At 49.1% G+C, this 18196-nt stretch overlaps 1 protein-coding gene across 20 annotated transcripts in view; it reads right to left on the reverse strand.

Annotated features, from left to right (window-relative positions):
- Positions 1-1299: 1299 nt before the first annotated feature.
- The window catches only part of MSI2 (musashi RNA binding protein 2), a 385662-nt gene continuing 368765 nt past the window's right edge, over positions 1300-18196 (reverse strand). For 4 of the 20 annotated variants that reach the window (XM_044745661.2, XM_070482933.1, XM_070482935.1 and 1 more), the window contains 3 exons: positions 7889-8097; positions 6056-6128; positions 1300-3634 (listed from right to left, as the gene is read on the reverse strand). In XM_044745661.2, the coding sequence (XP_044601596.1) occupies positions 6087-6128; positions 7889-8097 (251 nt within the window). In that variant the 3' untranslated portion in view covers positions 1300-3634; positions 6056-6086. Of the gene's footprint in view, positions 3635-6055; positions 6129-7888; positions 8098-18196 lie in introns of those variants that run through there. The other 16 variants (XM_044745662.2, XM_070482938.1, XM_070482934.1 and 13 more) reach the window with 7 other exon arrangements.

An 18196-nucleotide genomic window follows, 5' to 3' on the forward strand; every position in this document is an offset into this window, starting at 1 on the left:
GGCTGTGCATTGCTGTGCAGTGAAACATTAAATTGACAGCAATAGAGCCATGCTACCTTAAAGTCCAAGCTACGAGTTCAAATTAAGATGAAGGTGATGAAGGATAGAAACGCAAAGGCCTGTTGGGGCTTTGTTTGCATCAAGCCCGTGAGCGACTGGGATGGAACACGAGGCTGTTTGCTTTTCCCAGTGGGTGTGAGGAAGGCCACAAAGTAGGTCTGAAAGCTCCTGGAGAGGAGGGACCAAAAGCCTGGTCGTCCCCATCAGCGCCACGTCCGGGTAGAACCAAGGAGGGGGCCAGGAGCTAATGCCACTCTCTCTCCTCTGCTGGGGAGGAGAGGAGTTTGGGGGTCCCAGGCAGATGGATCTGGAAACCAGAAAGTCACCCGGTGGCTATTTTATGATTCCGGGAAAAGCCATCAGCCAAGAGGGTTTCTCCCCCAGGGAAGGCGGAAGGTGGTTCCCAAATTCGCCACTGAGCTTAACCGAAACAAAGACAAGGCTGAACATCAGTGCTAAAATAATTTACAAAAATCTTTCAAAATGGACTTCTAGATGAGTGGGGGGACTAACGTGAACCTTAACCTAGGTAGCCACATTAAAACATATCAGATTTCCACGAGATTTGTGCTATGGGCTACTGGGTCTCTTCAAAAGGTATTATAAACATCTAAAACATATTCACACAGATTATCAATTTCTTCTGAGCATTCTTAAAAAAATATTTTTTTTCTCTTAGTAAAATCATTTTAATATACCATGCCTCCCTCTTTTAAAAAATAAATTAAAAAAATCCAGTTTTGCATATCTAGCATTAGCATTTAAGGTAGTATGGCACACCCCTTCACAGTTGGGGGGGGGGTGGGAATCTACAAAACGCCGTAGAGTCTGCCGGCATTTGAACATCGTGAGACCTTGGGTTAGTTGAAACCACATCAGATCAGCAAAAGTAAAATGAAAACTTGAAATTGGAAAAAAAAAAAAATTGAAAGGAAAAAACTGCCCCAAAATTATTAACATTTTTTTTCATAAATAAGAGAAAGTTCTATCCTTACTGGTCCTAAATCTGAATAACTATGTCTAGTTTTTTTAAACCTTAATTACGTTATACCTATCAATATGTACTAGAAGAAAGAGGAGAAAAAAAGTCACTACACTAGTACCAGGACAGCACGCTTACAAGATAGCCACTTTATACATTATTAACAGACAGTGATCAATAAGGAGTCAATGAGGTGATGGGGGATGCAGAGAAAGGAAGGGTCGTACAGTACATCACCAACATGGACAAAATAGTAATTAAATTCCCTAGGCTAGACACTGAGTTTCTGGGAATTTATTGTCTCTTTTTTTGTCTTTGTTTTTTTTTTTAAATAAAACTTCTATTTTGTTATTTTATTTACTTGAACAAGTTTTGATACTTTAAAAGCGCCCAGCATTTTACTTTTAACCTGGTTGTTTGGAAATTAAGAGAAAGAAAGAAAAACCAAAAAAACCCTCACCAAACAACCTAACATTTTATTGGAAAAACAAAGAACATGATTTTTTTTTTTTTTAATGTGTTGCTGTTTAATTAGAATTGAAAAAGGCTTTTTTTCTTTCTTTCTGAGTTAGCATTTTGGAGCCTTTTGATTGAACATATTTTTGCCCTACCATGTCTGTGAATGTCTACATTAGTCTACTTTGTTAGTAAAATTTATAAAAATAGGAGTGCAGCAGCTCTTTATAATAAATGTCGCATTCAGTGTCTCATACTGGCTGTGCCTTAAGTACCAAATTTATAAACGTAACAATTTAAAAAATATTAATAAAACGTCAATATCACATTTTAAAAAAGAAAAAATATATCTCCACACTACAATATGTTTTAATGCCATCTATTGAGCTGTATTTCTATAATCGCTGTTGCCGACCTATTACCAATATTAAAAAAAAGTTAAATTAAAAAATATCCTTCATCATAAGTATCTTTCCCCAACCGAGGACCATATATTATAACAGCCAAATGTTAAACATGTGCAAAGAGGAAACTGTCAGTTTTTCCCACCAGTCACAGTGCAGCGATGTTTATACTTTTTATTTTTAAAATTCTGTTTACATCTATAATAAATTAAAAAAAAAATTCTTCCATAGCCTCTCTGGTGATACTTGCAGCACTGAGGTATTAAAAAAAAATATATATAACCCAAAAGGTTGCTTTCCTAATTTGGAAATAGAAAGTGAATGGAGAAAAAGTTTCATGAATGCAGGCTTTTCCACTCCTGGCCCGTGGGCCCCCCGAGCTGGGGGTGGATGGGGGACAGGGTGAGAAGAGAGGCAAAGTGTCCTAGGGACCTTTGGAGGTGCTGAAATGATTGGACGATAGAAAATGATCATATATTTAAAAATTAAGACTGAAAAAGTATGTCCCCCACCCCTCCCCACCCAAGCCAAACAGGTGTGCTTTGAAACTTTAAATATGTTAAATATTAAAATTGTAGCTTTGTTTTTAAAAAACGTCTTGGGAAAAGCAGTTTTTCATATTTTAAATAAAAATCTAACTAGACGGTAACATTTGAAGCTGTGCACAGACGAGAGGTTAATATGCTGGTATGACACGAATACAGTTCTTAGGTCTATCACACAGACAAAAGGAGCTGAACAGTGTTCGAACTTTTCCCGGGGTCGTCCCGGCAGCTGGGTGCTCTTCCGTCTCAGTAACTGACTTGGTTTATTGTTCCTTTCCCTCCTTCCACAGAGCATCAAACTGCCTGGGACCGACTCCCTCACAAAAATATTTTTGATTCTCTCTTTCTTAATAGTTTCTATGTAGTTAATGGAATTGTATTTACAACATTTCTTTTTTAGAATTCACAATTTCAAAAAACCTTATAATATCACCTCTTTCAACAGAAAAAAAGCACTTATAGAAAAGGAGGACACTGAAAACATTGTCGTCCTTACCTTATTGCCGAAAATAGATATACTTAGGTTAACAAAGAGACATCACAAAAAGAACTGCTATCAAGTCTGTTAATTAGCCTACTACATCTCACTTGGTATACAATGCAAAGTAGAAAGTTTACGCCCACCTCCCGCTCCACACTCACAACGTCCCTTCTGTTGTGTGCTCAAGCTCCACCTGAAAATTCATACAGTCTCAGAATCGGTACCAAAATATTGAGTAATATTACCATCTCAGCATCCTTTCAAAGTGAGAACAGAATCAAAATAAGCAAAAAAAAATTTTTTTAAGAAAAAAAATAATACCTTAATATAACAATTATACTATGGTTAGATTTTAACTAGATATTAAAGCTATATGACTACTGGACTAAGTCAAAATCACTACCAAATGTGATTCAAAGAGATTTAAAAGGAGGAGGGAGAAGAGAGGAGGTGGAAGGGAAACCATCAAGAAAAACAAAACAAAACAAAACCAAAACCATGGGTTATATACACATTTAAAAGCTGTTGTCTTATATTACAGCAGATTTGTGAGATGATGAGATGTAGTCAACCCTCTGTCCGAAGTGAGCCATCTCTGGTTGGGATGGGGAGTGAGGCTGGTGGGGGGTCCAGGTCTGATGACATCACCTGAACAAGGGGCCACTCAGAAACTTCGCCCAGTCTTGCCTGGACATCCAGGTATGCTCTGCAGCATCCAGAAGGTCAAAGATGCCCGGAAAAGAACACAAAGTCGGGGTGGGAGGAGAAAGAAGAAGTGTCAGGCAAGTATAGGATTTATTCCAACTTTTTAACTACTGCTTTCAAAGGATGGCTACTGAGTATGTTTGAAAGCGCCCTGGCTAGCAGCTCGCTGGATCACAGCTTGGGAAGTCTGACCACGCTAGATGCTGGGGAGAGGGCAGCTCTACACCTCATTTTGCTGGTTTGCTATTTTGCTGATCTGACACAGTTCTGTAGAATTCTTGAGGTGAGGGCAGGAAATGTGGTCACGCTGGGTTTTCAGCTAGCCTGGTGAATTGCGCATTGACCAGCAACTCTTTTTCTGGTTAAACTTCTGTTTTCAAAGCTAAATGTTTCAAAAACTTCTGCCTTTTTTAGATACCCATCAATGACAGTCAATAACTGAAAGTGCAAATTTCTAACTAAAAAAAATCATATTACATATCAGAGACTCAAGTTCAGGACATTTATAAAAATACACAGAAACAACCAGCTTTGGTTAAGGACATAAAGACAGGCCCAGGATTCACAGACTTGCTAACTGAGGCTCCCTGAGTTGACTAGGAGTCTGGGCCCCTCCTTTGTGCATGGCACTAAATGTCTGAGGGTCACCTCTGCTGGGGACAAAGTGTGTTTTGGTGCAGCCATGTGACTCAGTTGGCTCCCTTAATCCATTTTGGAGAGGGGTGGGTTGTTACCTCTACTCTCTTGGTTATTTCATCCTTCTCTGGAAATTGAGTCCCAGAGTTGGATGGGGGAGGATGGGCTGGGAGCAGCCTTCCCCATCCCATGGAAAGGCTGCAGAAGCCTTGGAGGGCGTGGGGCTGTGGGCAGAAGCCCTAGACTACCCTCATTTTCCAGGGAAGGGAGGGAGGAAACACTGGCAGTCCCAGTGTCTGGCCCTCCAGGGACCTGCCGTCCTGGTAGTTGATTAATGCCCTCATCAAGGGACTCCACATAGGGCCGGAGTCACCTTCCACCCCTGAAGTTCTTGGATGTACCAACCCGCCTTGCTCTCAGAGGAACCTTCCTTCTCCCGGGCCCCCAAACCCAGCTTCATTAGTAGTGAGTAGCTCTCCTTCAAACTGTTAGTGGCCTCTGGCTCTGGCCAGCGATGGCTGGGTCAGTGCTCAAGGAGTAGTGGAGGCGAGGGGTGGGGAGAATTCACACACGGGGTTTATTTGGTTAAGAGAGGCAATTGCGTTAGTTCATGTGATTCCTTAGCAGCAACATTAGAGAAATCCAAAAGAGATTGATGGAGCTCAACTCAACCTGGTCTCCCAGCTGGGCCCACCCTACAGAGTCCTGGCTGGCTCGGGGGCCTGGAGCGACTCCCTCTCCAAGAGAGGCATCCTACTGACTACGACCCAACGAGGCAAATCCACCCCCAGCCTTGCTTCTCCTATGTGCCAGCTCCCAGAGTGAAAGGCGCTCATGCCCCAGCTGGGATTTTCCAAGGGGGTCCCATTCTCAGGCCTGAGCTGTCACTCTCCCTCTTCCAAAGAGACAGACCCATGTTTCAACCCCCCCCCCCCAAACTAATGGACGCATTCAGCTTCACAAGAGAACTCCTCTCCCTTCTTGGTGTTCCTCCCCAGAATGAAAGATACTCATCTTCAAACAAGAATGTGGCAAGAGGCTCCCTCACCAACTGCCCCAACCTCCCCTCTCCTCCACCCCTTCCATATCCCCATCAAGAGTGATTTTAAAAATGTTTAATTAACTTGAGCTCAGTTTAAAAGGTTAGGAAACTGGCAGGGATCCAAATCCCACGTTACGCAGGTGATGTCATTAATTTAATTTGCTTTTCGTGCAGTAATCTGGATAATTACTCAGTAGTTACTGGCAAAAATGTTTTCTTTTCACTAAAAGATGGAGTCTGGCTGTTTGAGTGCACGAAGCCCATTGGCTGAGCCCAGCGAGCTCTGGGAGCTGAACGGGCTCAGCAACCTACAAGGCCAGCTCGCAGGATCCAGGGGCTGTGCTGGCCCCCGCCCCCGGGGCCTGGCAGAAGCCCAGTGATTTCCTGCCTCCATCCCCCTGGGACGGGCACAGCATCAGATCTCCTTCCAGTTTCCCACACTCTTGATTGTATTTCAAGACAGAGAAAGATGAAGGGTGGGGGATATAAAGAAAAGGAGTCAAAAGAACCAAATCAGGGGAAAAAAAAAAAAGAAGTGGGGGTCATGATTAAAGCTGGAGAAAGTGATGAGAGATTAAAAGACTGGATTCTTTTCGCCCCCACCCCCCGAAAAGGGGTCCAGAAAAGAGGAGAGAGAGATGTGGACGCGATGAGCCCAGGGCCCGTGCGTACTTGCATGCCCATTGCACATACATGTACGGACACGCCCGGCAGGGCGGAGACACGTGGCAGAGAAGGTAATACCTCAGAGTGAGATGGCAACGAAAGCACCTGCTCAATGGTATCCATTTGTAAAGGCCGTTGCAATCAAAGGTCCCTAAAATTGCACAATTGTTAAGGTCATCAGCACGCTATACATGGGAACAGATTGTCATATTCTAGGAAAGGAAGTTATCTCTAGGACTAGACTGTGGTTGCCAGCATGAATATGTAACTCTGAGACACCATGCCGTGAGGGGCCAGGATGACTTCCCCCAGCCCTCCAGCCCCCACTCCCCACCCCATGCCTGTCAGCTTACCCAGGGGAAAATCGAGAGCCAGATTCACGGGGTGGGAGGTGATGGGAAAGGAGGCTCACACCCAAAATGATGGGCGCCGTTGCCCTGAATGCTGGAGGGCAAAGAGACCAGTGTCTCTGTCCACAGTCCCAACAGCTCCAGCTGGGGAGAAAGCCAGCCCCGTGCAGATGAAACGTGACGCCATGTGGTTATTTCAGAAAACCACGGCGGCACACAGGTCAAAAGACCCAGGTTTTCAAGAACAAATAAGGTCTGTGTTTCTGGGTGCTGAAAATGGAAATAAGTGGTGTTCTACATGGTCAGATGGTCTCCCAAAGTGATGCAGCTCTAAGCTGAATAATGATACTCTGAACTTGGTACTACAGCTGATCCGAGGGGAATTGACTCGGCAAACTAGTGACTTAAGTGATGTTGGCTTGGGAGTGAAACTAAACAAGGACCTCGACTGCAGAGGCCAGGGCTGGCACAAGTGTGTGTGTGTGAATGTGTGAGAGACTATGCCTGTCTGAGAAAGTGTGCATGCTTTTGTGTGTGTGTGTGTGTGTGTGTTCCAACTCCACAGGCAGGGCTCAGGCTGCCCTGGTACCCTGGACTGCACTTGCTTTGTTCTCCCCAGGGCAGCCCCTGAGGCAGGGCTCTCTTGACAGGGACGTGACCTGGGACAGCAGACACTGCCATCTTAGCTCAAAACCAAACTGTCTTCGAAATGCTCAGGTTGGCTAGGGCAGAGGGTGGCCAATTTTCTGTTTCCAAATGGAAGGGACAGCGAGCAAGTGGGCTCAGGCACATTCATGCTCACACACACTGGGAGGGGAAGAACGATACGATCTGAAAACAGCATGCAAATCTGTGAAGCAAATTTCCATTGCCTGGATTAGTCAGATTATAGAACCACAGAGCATTACAAATACCAAATGCATCTGGCCTTCGGGGAGGGGGCGCAGCTAAAGAATGCAATTGGGAACTTACTGGGAACCTGGAAACTAAGAAACATTAGCATAGGAAACCTCCTGGGAGGGGACACCCCACACTACGTCCCAGGTACCAGCACCACCACTGGACCTTAGCCTGGGAGACTACTGACTACAGGCTGCTACCCTGAGGTGGGAGAGCTGCAGCTCTGAGGTCCCAGCCCATATGACAGTCTCCAGAGGGCAGGGATCAAGGATCAAGGGTCTGATACTGAGGACCTACGATGTGCCAGCAGGTGACATATCCTATTAATTTTCAGACAATCTTTTGAGGGAGGCATACTTATTTTCATTTTGCAGCCAGGGAAGCAATGGGTCATATATGTGGTTGCATGGACTGAAAGTGATGGAGTGGTGATCTGATCTGCCCTGCCCATGCTCCTTCCACTATCACACGGCTGCACACTGTGCCTGGCCTGCGGGGGCTCAGGAAACGCCTAAATGGAGGAGCTTCAGCCCTAGGTGGCTGACATGATGTGGATGGGGACCCTCTCCTCGCCTCCCAACTCTGAGCTCCCTGGTACACCCGCCCCATGGGCCACAGGAGATGGGCAGGAAGGAGGAGATAGTGGGAGGCAGGTACTTACAGCTATGCCGTGGCCGAAGCCGGAGCCCGGCTGTGGGCTGGCCGCACTTATGTAATTCCCCACTCCGGAGTCCTGGCTGGCAGGGCCGTAGAGATCGGCGACAGGTCCTGGGCTGTTGGCCCCCGGGAAGCCTCCGGGCCGCGCCGGGTTGGAGCCTGCCGGGGAAGCGGGCGCGCCAAAATTCGGTTGAGCACTGTAGCTATTCAGGACTGGTGTGCAGAGAATAGAGCTGGGTATGAGGCCAGAAGCCAGGCATGCACCGGTCATCACAAGCCAAACACTCGAGAGAAACAGCTGAGGCCCAACTTCTAACACTCAACCAAGGCCATGCGAAAACATCAGCAGGGACTCAAGATACTCAGCCCAGGCTACTACCAAGAAGCTTGGAGCTCCAAAATATAGAGAATAAAAAAACAATCATTCAACACACTACGGCAACCAACCGGAGGTGCTTCACTGCCGACCAAATTATCACAATAGAAATAGAGATATATATGGAAGAGAGAGAAAGAGAGAGAGATTTTTTTTCACATCTGAATTGATGCTCATGCAGTCTTGTCTAGATCTGGGCACGTTGAGACAGCATTCACATCCCATGCAAACTACAAAGGAACTAGTTTTAGACTACACATTGTGTTAATATTGATATTAAAACGTGACAGGAAACAAAGCAATTTGTGTCCAGGAAAAATAAAAAATCTTTGGGGAGGGGATTTTTGATTTTTTGTTTGTTTCACTTTTTCTTTTTTTTGTTTTTGGATCCATTCAATGACAAACTTGTTTTTGAAAAAAAAAAAGAAAGACAAAACATATCTCCCTTCTCCAGCCCCACCCCCCCCAAGCCACTTACCCCCTCCCCACTGGCTACGCCCTCCCCCCCCCCAACCCTCCCATTCATATCCCTGCATGAAAGTCGTCAATACTGAACGTGGTCGGAGGATGGGATATGTCATGGAAAATCTGGGCATCTTAACAGAACCGTAATGATGGTGGCAGAGGTTCCCCTTTGGGGTGGAGCGCAGGGGATGGAGGGCGGGGATGGGGTGGGGGGATGGCGAATCTGGAGGCTGGGGCCGAAGCTGGTGAATGCCAATGATTCTACAGGACACCCACACACTCACCTCCTGCAGTAGAAGGAAAGGGGGAATTTAAACTTTTTTTTCCTTTCGTTTTAAAAAAAAGACAAAGAAGTATGAATGCAGAGCATACGGACTGAACCAATTTACAGCTAAAGCATATCTGATGGAAATGCCTTCTTTCTGTTAGTCATCCTCGGATATAAACTCCAGACGGAGAAAAAGAGCTAGGAACGCACCTTTGCTACAGAGATGAGACTTCACACCCACAGGTCCCGAGACTGGTGGTGGGAGGGGGCAGTGGGAGGAGACACGGCCTCGGGCTCCCTCCCTTAGCCTCCCCCAAATGCCATTATTCTCTCCCCAGTGACGCCACAGCCTGTCAACCAGGTTAATTTTGTTTCATTTCCATTTCCCCTCAGTCGATTAAACTTTTTGTTTTCCAAAACGGAAAAATTTTTTTTTTTAATTGCAATAGTAACTTCTCTTTGATTTTGAAAGCTCAAGGTGAGTCTGGGGCCAGCCGCTTCTGGGTTGCAGCTAACCCATGTCAAAGAACCAGAGAGTCTGGGCTCCACAACTTCCACGACTTAGGCTCCAAGGGGCTGCTCCTCAGAACAATCTCTCTGCTTCCTTTGGCGTTTCCCTCTCTGCTCGGTGACCAGCTGCCTTCAATGGCAGAAGGAAAGAAAATCTACAACTCCACTCTCGGCCACGGCCTTGCCCTTGCCCTGGGGGCCTATGGCTGGAGCCCCCCACTTATGGTGGGGCTTGAAGAACCAGGTAGAGATTCATTTTTACCCGCCTGTCACAGGGATGGGAAGAGAATGATGACGCACCCAAGCCAGGCTGACAGGAGAATGAGATGGGGACAGGAAGATGCAAAGGAGACCAGTCCAAGCTGGGCCTGGCTCCTGACTCAGCAGTGAAGAGGGAAACCCCTCCTTGAGGATGCCCTTCAGGGCAGGAGGCCCTAAAGTGAGACCCCTCGGAAGCTGTACCTGAGAAATGAATAAACCAGCCAATGGAAAGAATAGGCTAAAGAGAAAAAAACCAGAGGCTCAGAGGAAGTGAGCGGCTGATTGGGGAATGTACTGGCAGACAAAGGGGATGGGATTTGAAAACAGAAGATTAAACCTGCAGATAACATTTGGCCCTGTTCACTCATGGAGCCAAATATCAAGCTGAGATATTCAGAAGGCAGCACTATCTTGGTCGAACACACTCTTTTCCTCTGGAGTAGGGAAAAGGGAGAGCGCTCAGACAGGAGCCTCCTGGTTTACCCAGGCAGCTGACCCCTCCCATGCAAAGCAACTAACAAGTAACTAGCCTGTTCTGTCGGAGGGTAAAGAGTAGGGGTGGTAGAGGGGGCGCTGCAGGGAAAGATAGAAATCTTTTTTGGCTTCTTTCTCCTCTGGTCAGACAAAGATCCAGGAAGACGGTAGGCAGGCCCACCTATTTAGGGGCTGGGGAGAAGGGAAGTTTTGGTCTTGGCTCCTTCCAGCACGGAGAGCCACCCAGAGACTAATCCAGCCAGCAGCAGCAGCCTTGGAGACAGGATGTAGCAGGCCCATGGAAGGATGCTGTCCAGAAACAACCCCCTCCATAGGCTCAGAAGACAAGAGGGCTGGTGGTATCCTGCCCATCCCTGGTTGCCTCTCCCAGTCTTGTGTCCAAAAAACCTGTAGCTTAGGAGTTGGCCTGAAGGGAGTTTCACAATAAGCAGCTCTTCTTAGGCCTATATCGCCCCTCCTGGCTCAGTCATCTTCCATCAAGATGGCACCCTATTAGAACGCAGCTCTATGGGGCTGGCCCGGTGGCACAGTGGTTAAGTGTGAACATTCTGCTTCGGTGGACCTGACTTTGCCGGTTCGGATCCTGGGTGCAGACATGACACCGCTTGGCAAGCCACGCTGTGCTAGGTGTCCCACATATAAGCAGAGGAAGATGGGCATGGATGTTAGCTCAGGGCCAGTCTTCCTCAGCAAAAAGAGGAGGGTTGGCAGCAGATGCTAGCTCAGGGCTAATCTTCCCCCTGCTCCCTCTGTCCCCCCAAAAAAGACTGCAGCTCTAAAACCCGAAGCCCCGTATTATTATACACTTGCCCTCACAATGCGTGCGCCCAACACAAAGTCGCCTTGCAGCTATTCCCCCAGGAAGGGGCAAAAGAGAGGGCTGGGAGTCCCTGCCAGGGGGCAGTCGGCAGGCAATGAGCACCCAGCTCTGGGCTTGTCCCCTTTCTCTAGGCTTCTGGGCAGTAAAACCTGCACCCTCAAGGGCTGGGAGCATGCAGGTGACGGCCTCCGTACTCCATAGTCAACCATTGCCTCTTTGTCTCTCTGTAGGCAGAGGACCAAGGCTCTAGAACGCATGTTAAAGTCCCCGAGCAAGCCTCATGCAAATCCAGCATCTTTGGGAAGGCTCATAACACAGGGTGCTGGCTGCTTGGGAAAGAGTGGGGAATGCCTCTTGCACGTGCACCCTTGTCGGTAGCTGTTCCTGTGGACTGGCGCTGGGAGGCCACTATGCACAAAGTAACTTTCATCTTTTGGGAAGTTCATACTGAATACTGGCTGGCTACAGGTAAACCAAGTCATCTGAGGACCCCCGCACCCTCCACGCTGTGACATCGAGAGGAGAGGCCGGGGGAGAAAGTGTGACACCACCTTCCTGACCTGAGGGTGCCTTCTGTGCAAGTTACCCTCCAGGCAGTTCCCCATGATCTGTCTTGAGGGAGGTCACCTTTCCCCAGGCTCTAAGGCTCATTTTGAGGGGACTGAAATGGTCCTACGTGCCAGCATCGGGTCAGGAAGAGGAGATGGGACACCACTCTTAATGGACATGGGTACCCCCTATCTACTGCTCAGCCAGAGGAGGGGTGTGTGTGTGTGTGTGTGTAGGGAGGGATCTGCTGAGATGATTTATAAATTGAACATTAGGATTCCTGTCCCAGAAGAGGACAATGTCCTGCAAACACTTGGCATTTTTGCAGCAGAAGCTGTGAGCGTTAAGTGGCCTGGGAGCTCATTGTGGGGAGCAGGGCCACTTTTCCATCAGCTGCTCTGGGCAGCATCCACAGCAACGGGTTAATCCTGGGCAGTTCCCCCAGCATCCTCTAGGCTTTCTGGGTCCAGGCAGTGGGGATGTTCAGGGAGGCAGCTATGGTGCAGAGAAAGGGAGCACTGGACTTGGAGTCAGAAGACCTGAGTGTGACCCCAGCCCTGACCTCAGCTGTGTGCCTCAGCCCTCAGCCCCTCAGCCGCCGGAGTCCTCATCTGTGACATGTGAGTGCTGTCTGCTTTAGGCTGACTTTCCGTGGGCTGCGGCAAGAATGAAAAAGAGAAAGCGCTCTGTCACTTGTCAAGTTTCAAACAAATACACCTATTTTTGAAATAGCTGTGTATGCAGAGCCCAACAAGGCAGGTAGCATATGCAGACTTAGGAAAATCTGATAGAGGGAAATACTATTCACTTGCCGTACAAATCAGGAGGTGATTTACAAAAGGATCCAATTCATCCACCTAGTGCCTTTAATCATCAGGGACCTGAAGAAAGGACTGTGGGAATGAAGGGGAGGAAAGCCTGGACGTTCTACCTCACTGAGGCCAGCAAGAGGAAACACACTTGAATTAAAGTCGGAGGCATTCTGCACTGGATAAAAGGAAGGATTCCTGCCCATCAAGGGAATAAAACACCTCGATGGCTGACCCAGCAAAGCCAGGGAATGGAGACCTTAACAGAGTTCTGTCCGGCAGGCTTAGACCCTCACCTGGGGAAGCTGGACCCGACGCTTTGTGGGCACCTTTGTCCTTGGGGTCCTAAAGCCAGCCTAGGGGGATGCCTGCCTTCCGGCTGGCACACTGTCCACCTGTGGCTCTGCCCAGCTGTGGTCAGAAGAGGCTGGGCTGAGAGTGGAATCAGAACTGGAGGTAGGGAAGTGGTGGGAGAGGACAGTGAGAACCAGAACAGCCTCACTGGAGGGCTAGAAAAGGTATGGAAGTCCAGATATTTCTCAATGATCCCTACGTGGTGCTACTGGACCTGAGGCAAAACGCTAGAGCCCAGGACTGGGAGGGGGACCCCCTTGGAAGGCACTGCTGGCTCTAAGGCATGAAAATCAGATTATATGGACCCAGAGAAAGGAACTGTTTACAACATCCTTTCCAGATGAGCTCAGCCCACACATCTGGGACAAGCCAGGGCCCGGTCAAGTCCCAGCCTTAGACCTGGGTCCTGGTTTGGTGGGTCTCCAGTTTCCCCCAAGGGCAGGGCCGCCCCTCAAGACAATTTCAATCACCCACTTTGCAAACTAGCTGCTGTTGCCAGGAGGCCCTAGTGGCCCCTGGCACATTTCCAGGACAGGGCCTCTTCCCTGCCCAGCAGCGTGTGCTGCTCAGGGTGAGGTAAGCACAACGGCGGGCCATCCTCACCAGGTCCGATTCGGAAGGTGGTGTGCTGATAGGACAGAGTTCACTACACCGCACGCTTCAGGGTCAGGGAGTTTGGGCTGACTGGTGGCATGGCCCCCATTCCCAACCTGCATGGGTCCCTCTCAACAGCCAGCCACTCCTTGCTCAGAGACTCTGAGGAAAGGCAGCTAGGCAGCTGGGCAGCCAACAGCCTCCAGGGAACCAAGTTAGGGACCCCACCTTTCAGTCTCCTCTCTGTGCCCTCTGAAGGCAGTGCCCACTATAAATTAATGCAAACAGTCAAATGGGAGAGGTCAGCATGAAAAGATAGGCCTGTTTCTGATAAAGGAGGAAGAAACGCCCAGTTGTGAATTATCATGGCATGTCTTGAGCTGAGCAAGCGGGGATGACACTCCTGAAGTCTGCCCAGCCAGCTATGTCCCAGGGATCCTTGGCTCAAACCGTCCTCCTAGAGCTTGGCCTGAAGGTGTGAGAGAGAGTTAGAGAGGGCCAGCAATTACATCCAACCTGGGAAAACTGTATGACACACTAAGTCAAAATCCAATCAGTCCAGGGACTCAGATGCAGGGACACCATTTTCATATATAATATATATTTTTTAAGCTCTGCTGAAACTCAGGCTATCTCAGAAGGAAAGGAGAAGAAATACTTTCAAACTAGGGGAGGATTAAGAGAGTAACATGATGGTATTTTTTTCACTGCCTCCACATACAAACAAATATACAACTGAGATGTACAAACTTAGCCTGGTATTGACAAGTCTTGACGTATCCAGGGATGGCTGGCCCTTCTGAAATACTGCACAGGACACGTGGAGAGCCTTGGCTCATTCACTGGGCTGCCAGGGACGTCAGGGTGACAAGCACTCCAAATGTCGGTTACAGTGGTGCCAGTCTTTTAAGATAGTAGTTTCTGCTGGTTCTCTCACAACCTGACCGCTGGGGTTGGGGCTGTGTCTGCCAGTTAATGCTGACATGTCTCAAGTAGGGAGCTGATGGGCAGCAGAATCTAAGACTTGGGACTAATTATTTTGTAGAATGGTCTAAGCTTCTGGTCAAATCACATTCCCCTAAAGCGATCACTTCCCTTCTGGCCGCTTCTAAAGCCCTCACACCACGTGTTAGTGGTGAACCTGGAGACCCACACTCGCACTCAGCTCAGTGTGAGGGAGAGAGCCACACATACCCCGCACACAGACCCATCCGAGGCGGGCTCTGCAGCTGGGGTGATATACTTTACGGAGAAACACAATCTCAACAGGAAACAGCTCATCCTCTTTCCATCTTGATGTTCTTTTATTGTGGGTCCTGATTTGGGTGTGTGCGTGTGTCTCCCCCTCACAAAGGACCGAGTCAGGCTGGTTGGGAACGGGGGTGATGGGAGGGGGGACGTTAGTGGTTGACTGCCATCTGCTTATGGTGTCAATTCTGGGGATGGAGCAGCCTTGAGTGGGCCTGGGCCTGGTGGCCAAAGAAACCAGGCTTTTGTCATGAGGGCGAAGAAGGAACTTCTGGAGCCATGGTCAGGTTCCTGTTTCTCCCAGACCCCAGGGTCCTGAGGGACAGACCTCGTTTGCACGTGTCTAAGGAACGAAGAGGAGAGGGGCCCCAGGAAAGGCAGGGCCATGGCGTGAGTCACTGGCGCTGGCTCTGCCTGTGTGAACTGCCTGCCAGGCTGCCACGGCTTCACCCACAAAGGGACCTCAGCAGGCTGCCCCAGCCCCGGCCACGGGGTTCCTGATCCCTCTCAGTCACCAACGGGCGTTTCAATAGCGCCTCCGCCCTGAGCCTCTAAAGTGCTTTGGAAGACAGGGGAAATCAACCCAGGAGACAAATGTTTATGGTTTGGCTTAAGCAGACGGTGTTTTCAGTCTCACAGCCTGCTGCCTCTTCCCTAAATTAACTGGTTTCAGACTCCAGGCCCACATAGGTTGGAACTTGCAAGGAGCCGCAGACGGCAGACCCAGCAGAAACCACCAGCACCCATGACACGCTGCGCTGAGCTGATCAGCAGCCCCGGGGCGATGCCAGGGGCTTTGCTTCTGTTCCAGCTCTCTCTCAACCGGAGAATCCAAAGGGAATAAAGACAGGGAGGGTGGTGCCTGGGATGACTCCACACCTCCCCCCAAACAGGGTGATCGCTCCAAGTGTCTCCCAGTTTAATCCTGAGAATGCCTGTTGCTTTGTTCTGATCCCGTGACTGTCTATGTCCTTGAGGCACATCCATCTTTCTATCTTCTTAAAAAAGAAACCAGTGTGGCTTTTTCCCTTGTGTCACTAGCCACGACTTGGAAATTCAAGGCCAGAACTATAGACGTGTAGGAGCTTGGTCAGGACGAAAGCTTTGGTAATAACTGGATCACACTCCAACTGTCCGGTTAGGAAAGGGGGCAGTGGAAAGCCTCATTCTAGTGGGGGCACAACAGGGTCTGAAGGCAAGAGACACAAAGTTCTAGAAGCTGTGGCTTCTGAGGTGCCAAGCTGGAAACAGAACTAATATCTACTGAGCACCTACTGTGTGCCGGGCGCACTGGTCGGTGTTTCACACCATCTTTTTTCATGCTAACAACTCATAAGATGGGCTTTATTACCCCTGGGTTACAGATGAGGAGACGTGTCCACCATCCCAGGATCTCAGAAGCGTCTCAGACAGGATTGAACCCGGCTCTAACTGGGACATGATGACAACTCCGGTTGCTTTTTTTTTTTTTTTTGGAAGATTAGCCCTGAGCTAACATCTGCTGCCAATCCTCCTCTTTTTGCTGAGGAAGACTGGCCCTGAGCTAACATCAGTGCCCATCTTCCTCCACTTTATATATGAGACACCTACCACAGCATGGCTTGCCAAGTGGTGCCATGTCCGTACCTGGGATCCGAACCAGTGAATCCTGGGCCGCCAAAGCAGAATGTGCACACTTAACCGCTGTGCCACCAGGCCAGCCCCCCGCTGCTTTTTTTTTTTTTTAAAGATTTTATTTTTTCCTTTTTCTCCCCAAAGCCCCCGGATACATAGTTGTGTATTCTTCGTTGTGGGTTCTTCTAGTTGTGGCATGTGGGACGCTGCCTCAGCGTGGTCTGATGAGCAGTACCATGTCTGTGCCCAGGATTCGAACTAACGAAACACTGGGCCGCCTGCAGCAGAGCGCGCGAACTTAACCACTCGGCCACGGGGCCAGCCCCTGCTTTTGTTTTTTTGGTGAGAAAGATTTGCCCTGAGCTAACATCCATGTCAATCTTCCTCCATTTTGTATGTGGGATACCTCCACAGCCTGCCTGATGAGTGGAGTAGGTCTGTGCCCAGGATCAGAACTCGTGAACCCAGGCCGTCAAAGCGGAAGCAGAACTTTAACCACTCGGCCCCTGGGCCAGCCCCCAGGCTGCTTTTTAAACTGAGTCATGCTGCTCAGTCGTCCTTCCCTGCATCATAGTTTGATGAGGTTTCTTCTGTTTACTTGGATCTTTCTTTGCCTCAGAGAGGTTGCAAATTCAAGGACAAGCAATCAAACCTCCAGTGCTAGAGTGCCAGCTGGGCGTGGGCCCTGTTGGCCTCTCCACATTGGGAGCTCTTTGGTGGTAGAGGTGTCTTCCCCATCAGAGTGGGGACTCCCTGAGGTCGGGCACTGCCTCTCTCCAAAGGACTGGACCACGCTCCTCTGTGCCACACCCCAGAACAAGGCTGGGCACAAAGCAGGAATGCAGTACTGCTAGAGTCAGGGTGGGGTGGAGGGGGCATTGCCAGAGAGAAAGGAACCCTTCCCATGCCTGGGCCCTCACAGGGACCCCTCCAGAAAATGCAACCCGAGGGCTGGGCTCAGTCTGGAAAGACCACTCCATTCTGCGAGGCCCTCCTGCGGGAGCTGGAATGCCCGAGGACCATCAGTATTTACTGCCCAATCACATTTAATGGAAACACTGCCCGCGGCTCTGGCAGTCAGGGGGTGGGGTGGGATGGGGAGGACGCCCAAGGGGCAGCCCCTTGAGGACCTGTACAAAAGGCTTTCCACTTGAGCAGCCTGTCTTTAATGATTATAAAGGCACAGGAGTTTAATCCATTTTTGATGTAAGTGCTAATAGCTCTGTGTCCTTGAAGTTCAAAGCTGGCGCATCCATGTCACTAATTAGCCAAGCACAGAGCCATTCAGCTCCCTCTCATGTTTCTAATTAGGTCTTTAATAACAAACTCCCACCTTACCAAAAGGCCCCCATTCGTCAGACAGTCAGGAAGGCAGCTGCTTCCCTGTTTATGGTTGCTCCGGGCTGCTGGTTCTATGTGTACACGCTCTTAATCTCAGCCAGGACAGGCCTGTCCTTGAGGACAAAGACCCCTTCAGCCCGCCCTGGAGGGGTGGACTTCCTGGCCCTCCTGGGAGGATCAATGGCGGGCAGGAGAGCCCTGGGCTCCCGGACCAGCTCTCCTGCTCCTTGGGGGAGGCTGAGGCCAGCTGCCTGGCTTGGCTCTATTTATCTGTTTCTGAAGTAGGGGTGCTGGGACAGTCACAGAGATGGTGTGCGGCTCTACATCTGTCAAGAACCTGGTGGAACTTGAGTCCACGGTTACACATTGGACTTGCCTGGGAACTTTAACTACTACTGAGGCCTGGGGCGCACCCTCGTATATTCTGATTTGATGGGTCTGCGATGTGGCCGGGATGTTAGCAGTTTTTAAAACTCCCCCGGTGATTCTAACACTCAGCAAAGTTCAAGAACCACTGTGTTGGCCCCAGTCTCACAGCTGATTTGCTCATGGGCAGCAGCTACCAACAGGTCCAGCTTTATTAATAAATACCATCCAGAGAACCAAAC

Source organism: Equus asinus, chromosome 13 (assembly GCF_041296235.1).
Source record: "Equus asinus isolate D_3611 breed Donkey chromosome 13, EquAss-T2T_v2, whole genome shotgun sequence".
Lineage (NCBI taxonomy): Eukaryota > Metazoa > Chordata > Mammalia > Perissodactyla > Equidae > Equus > Equus asinus.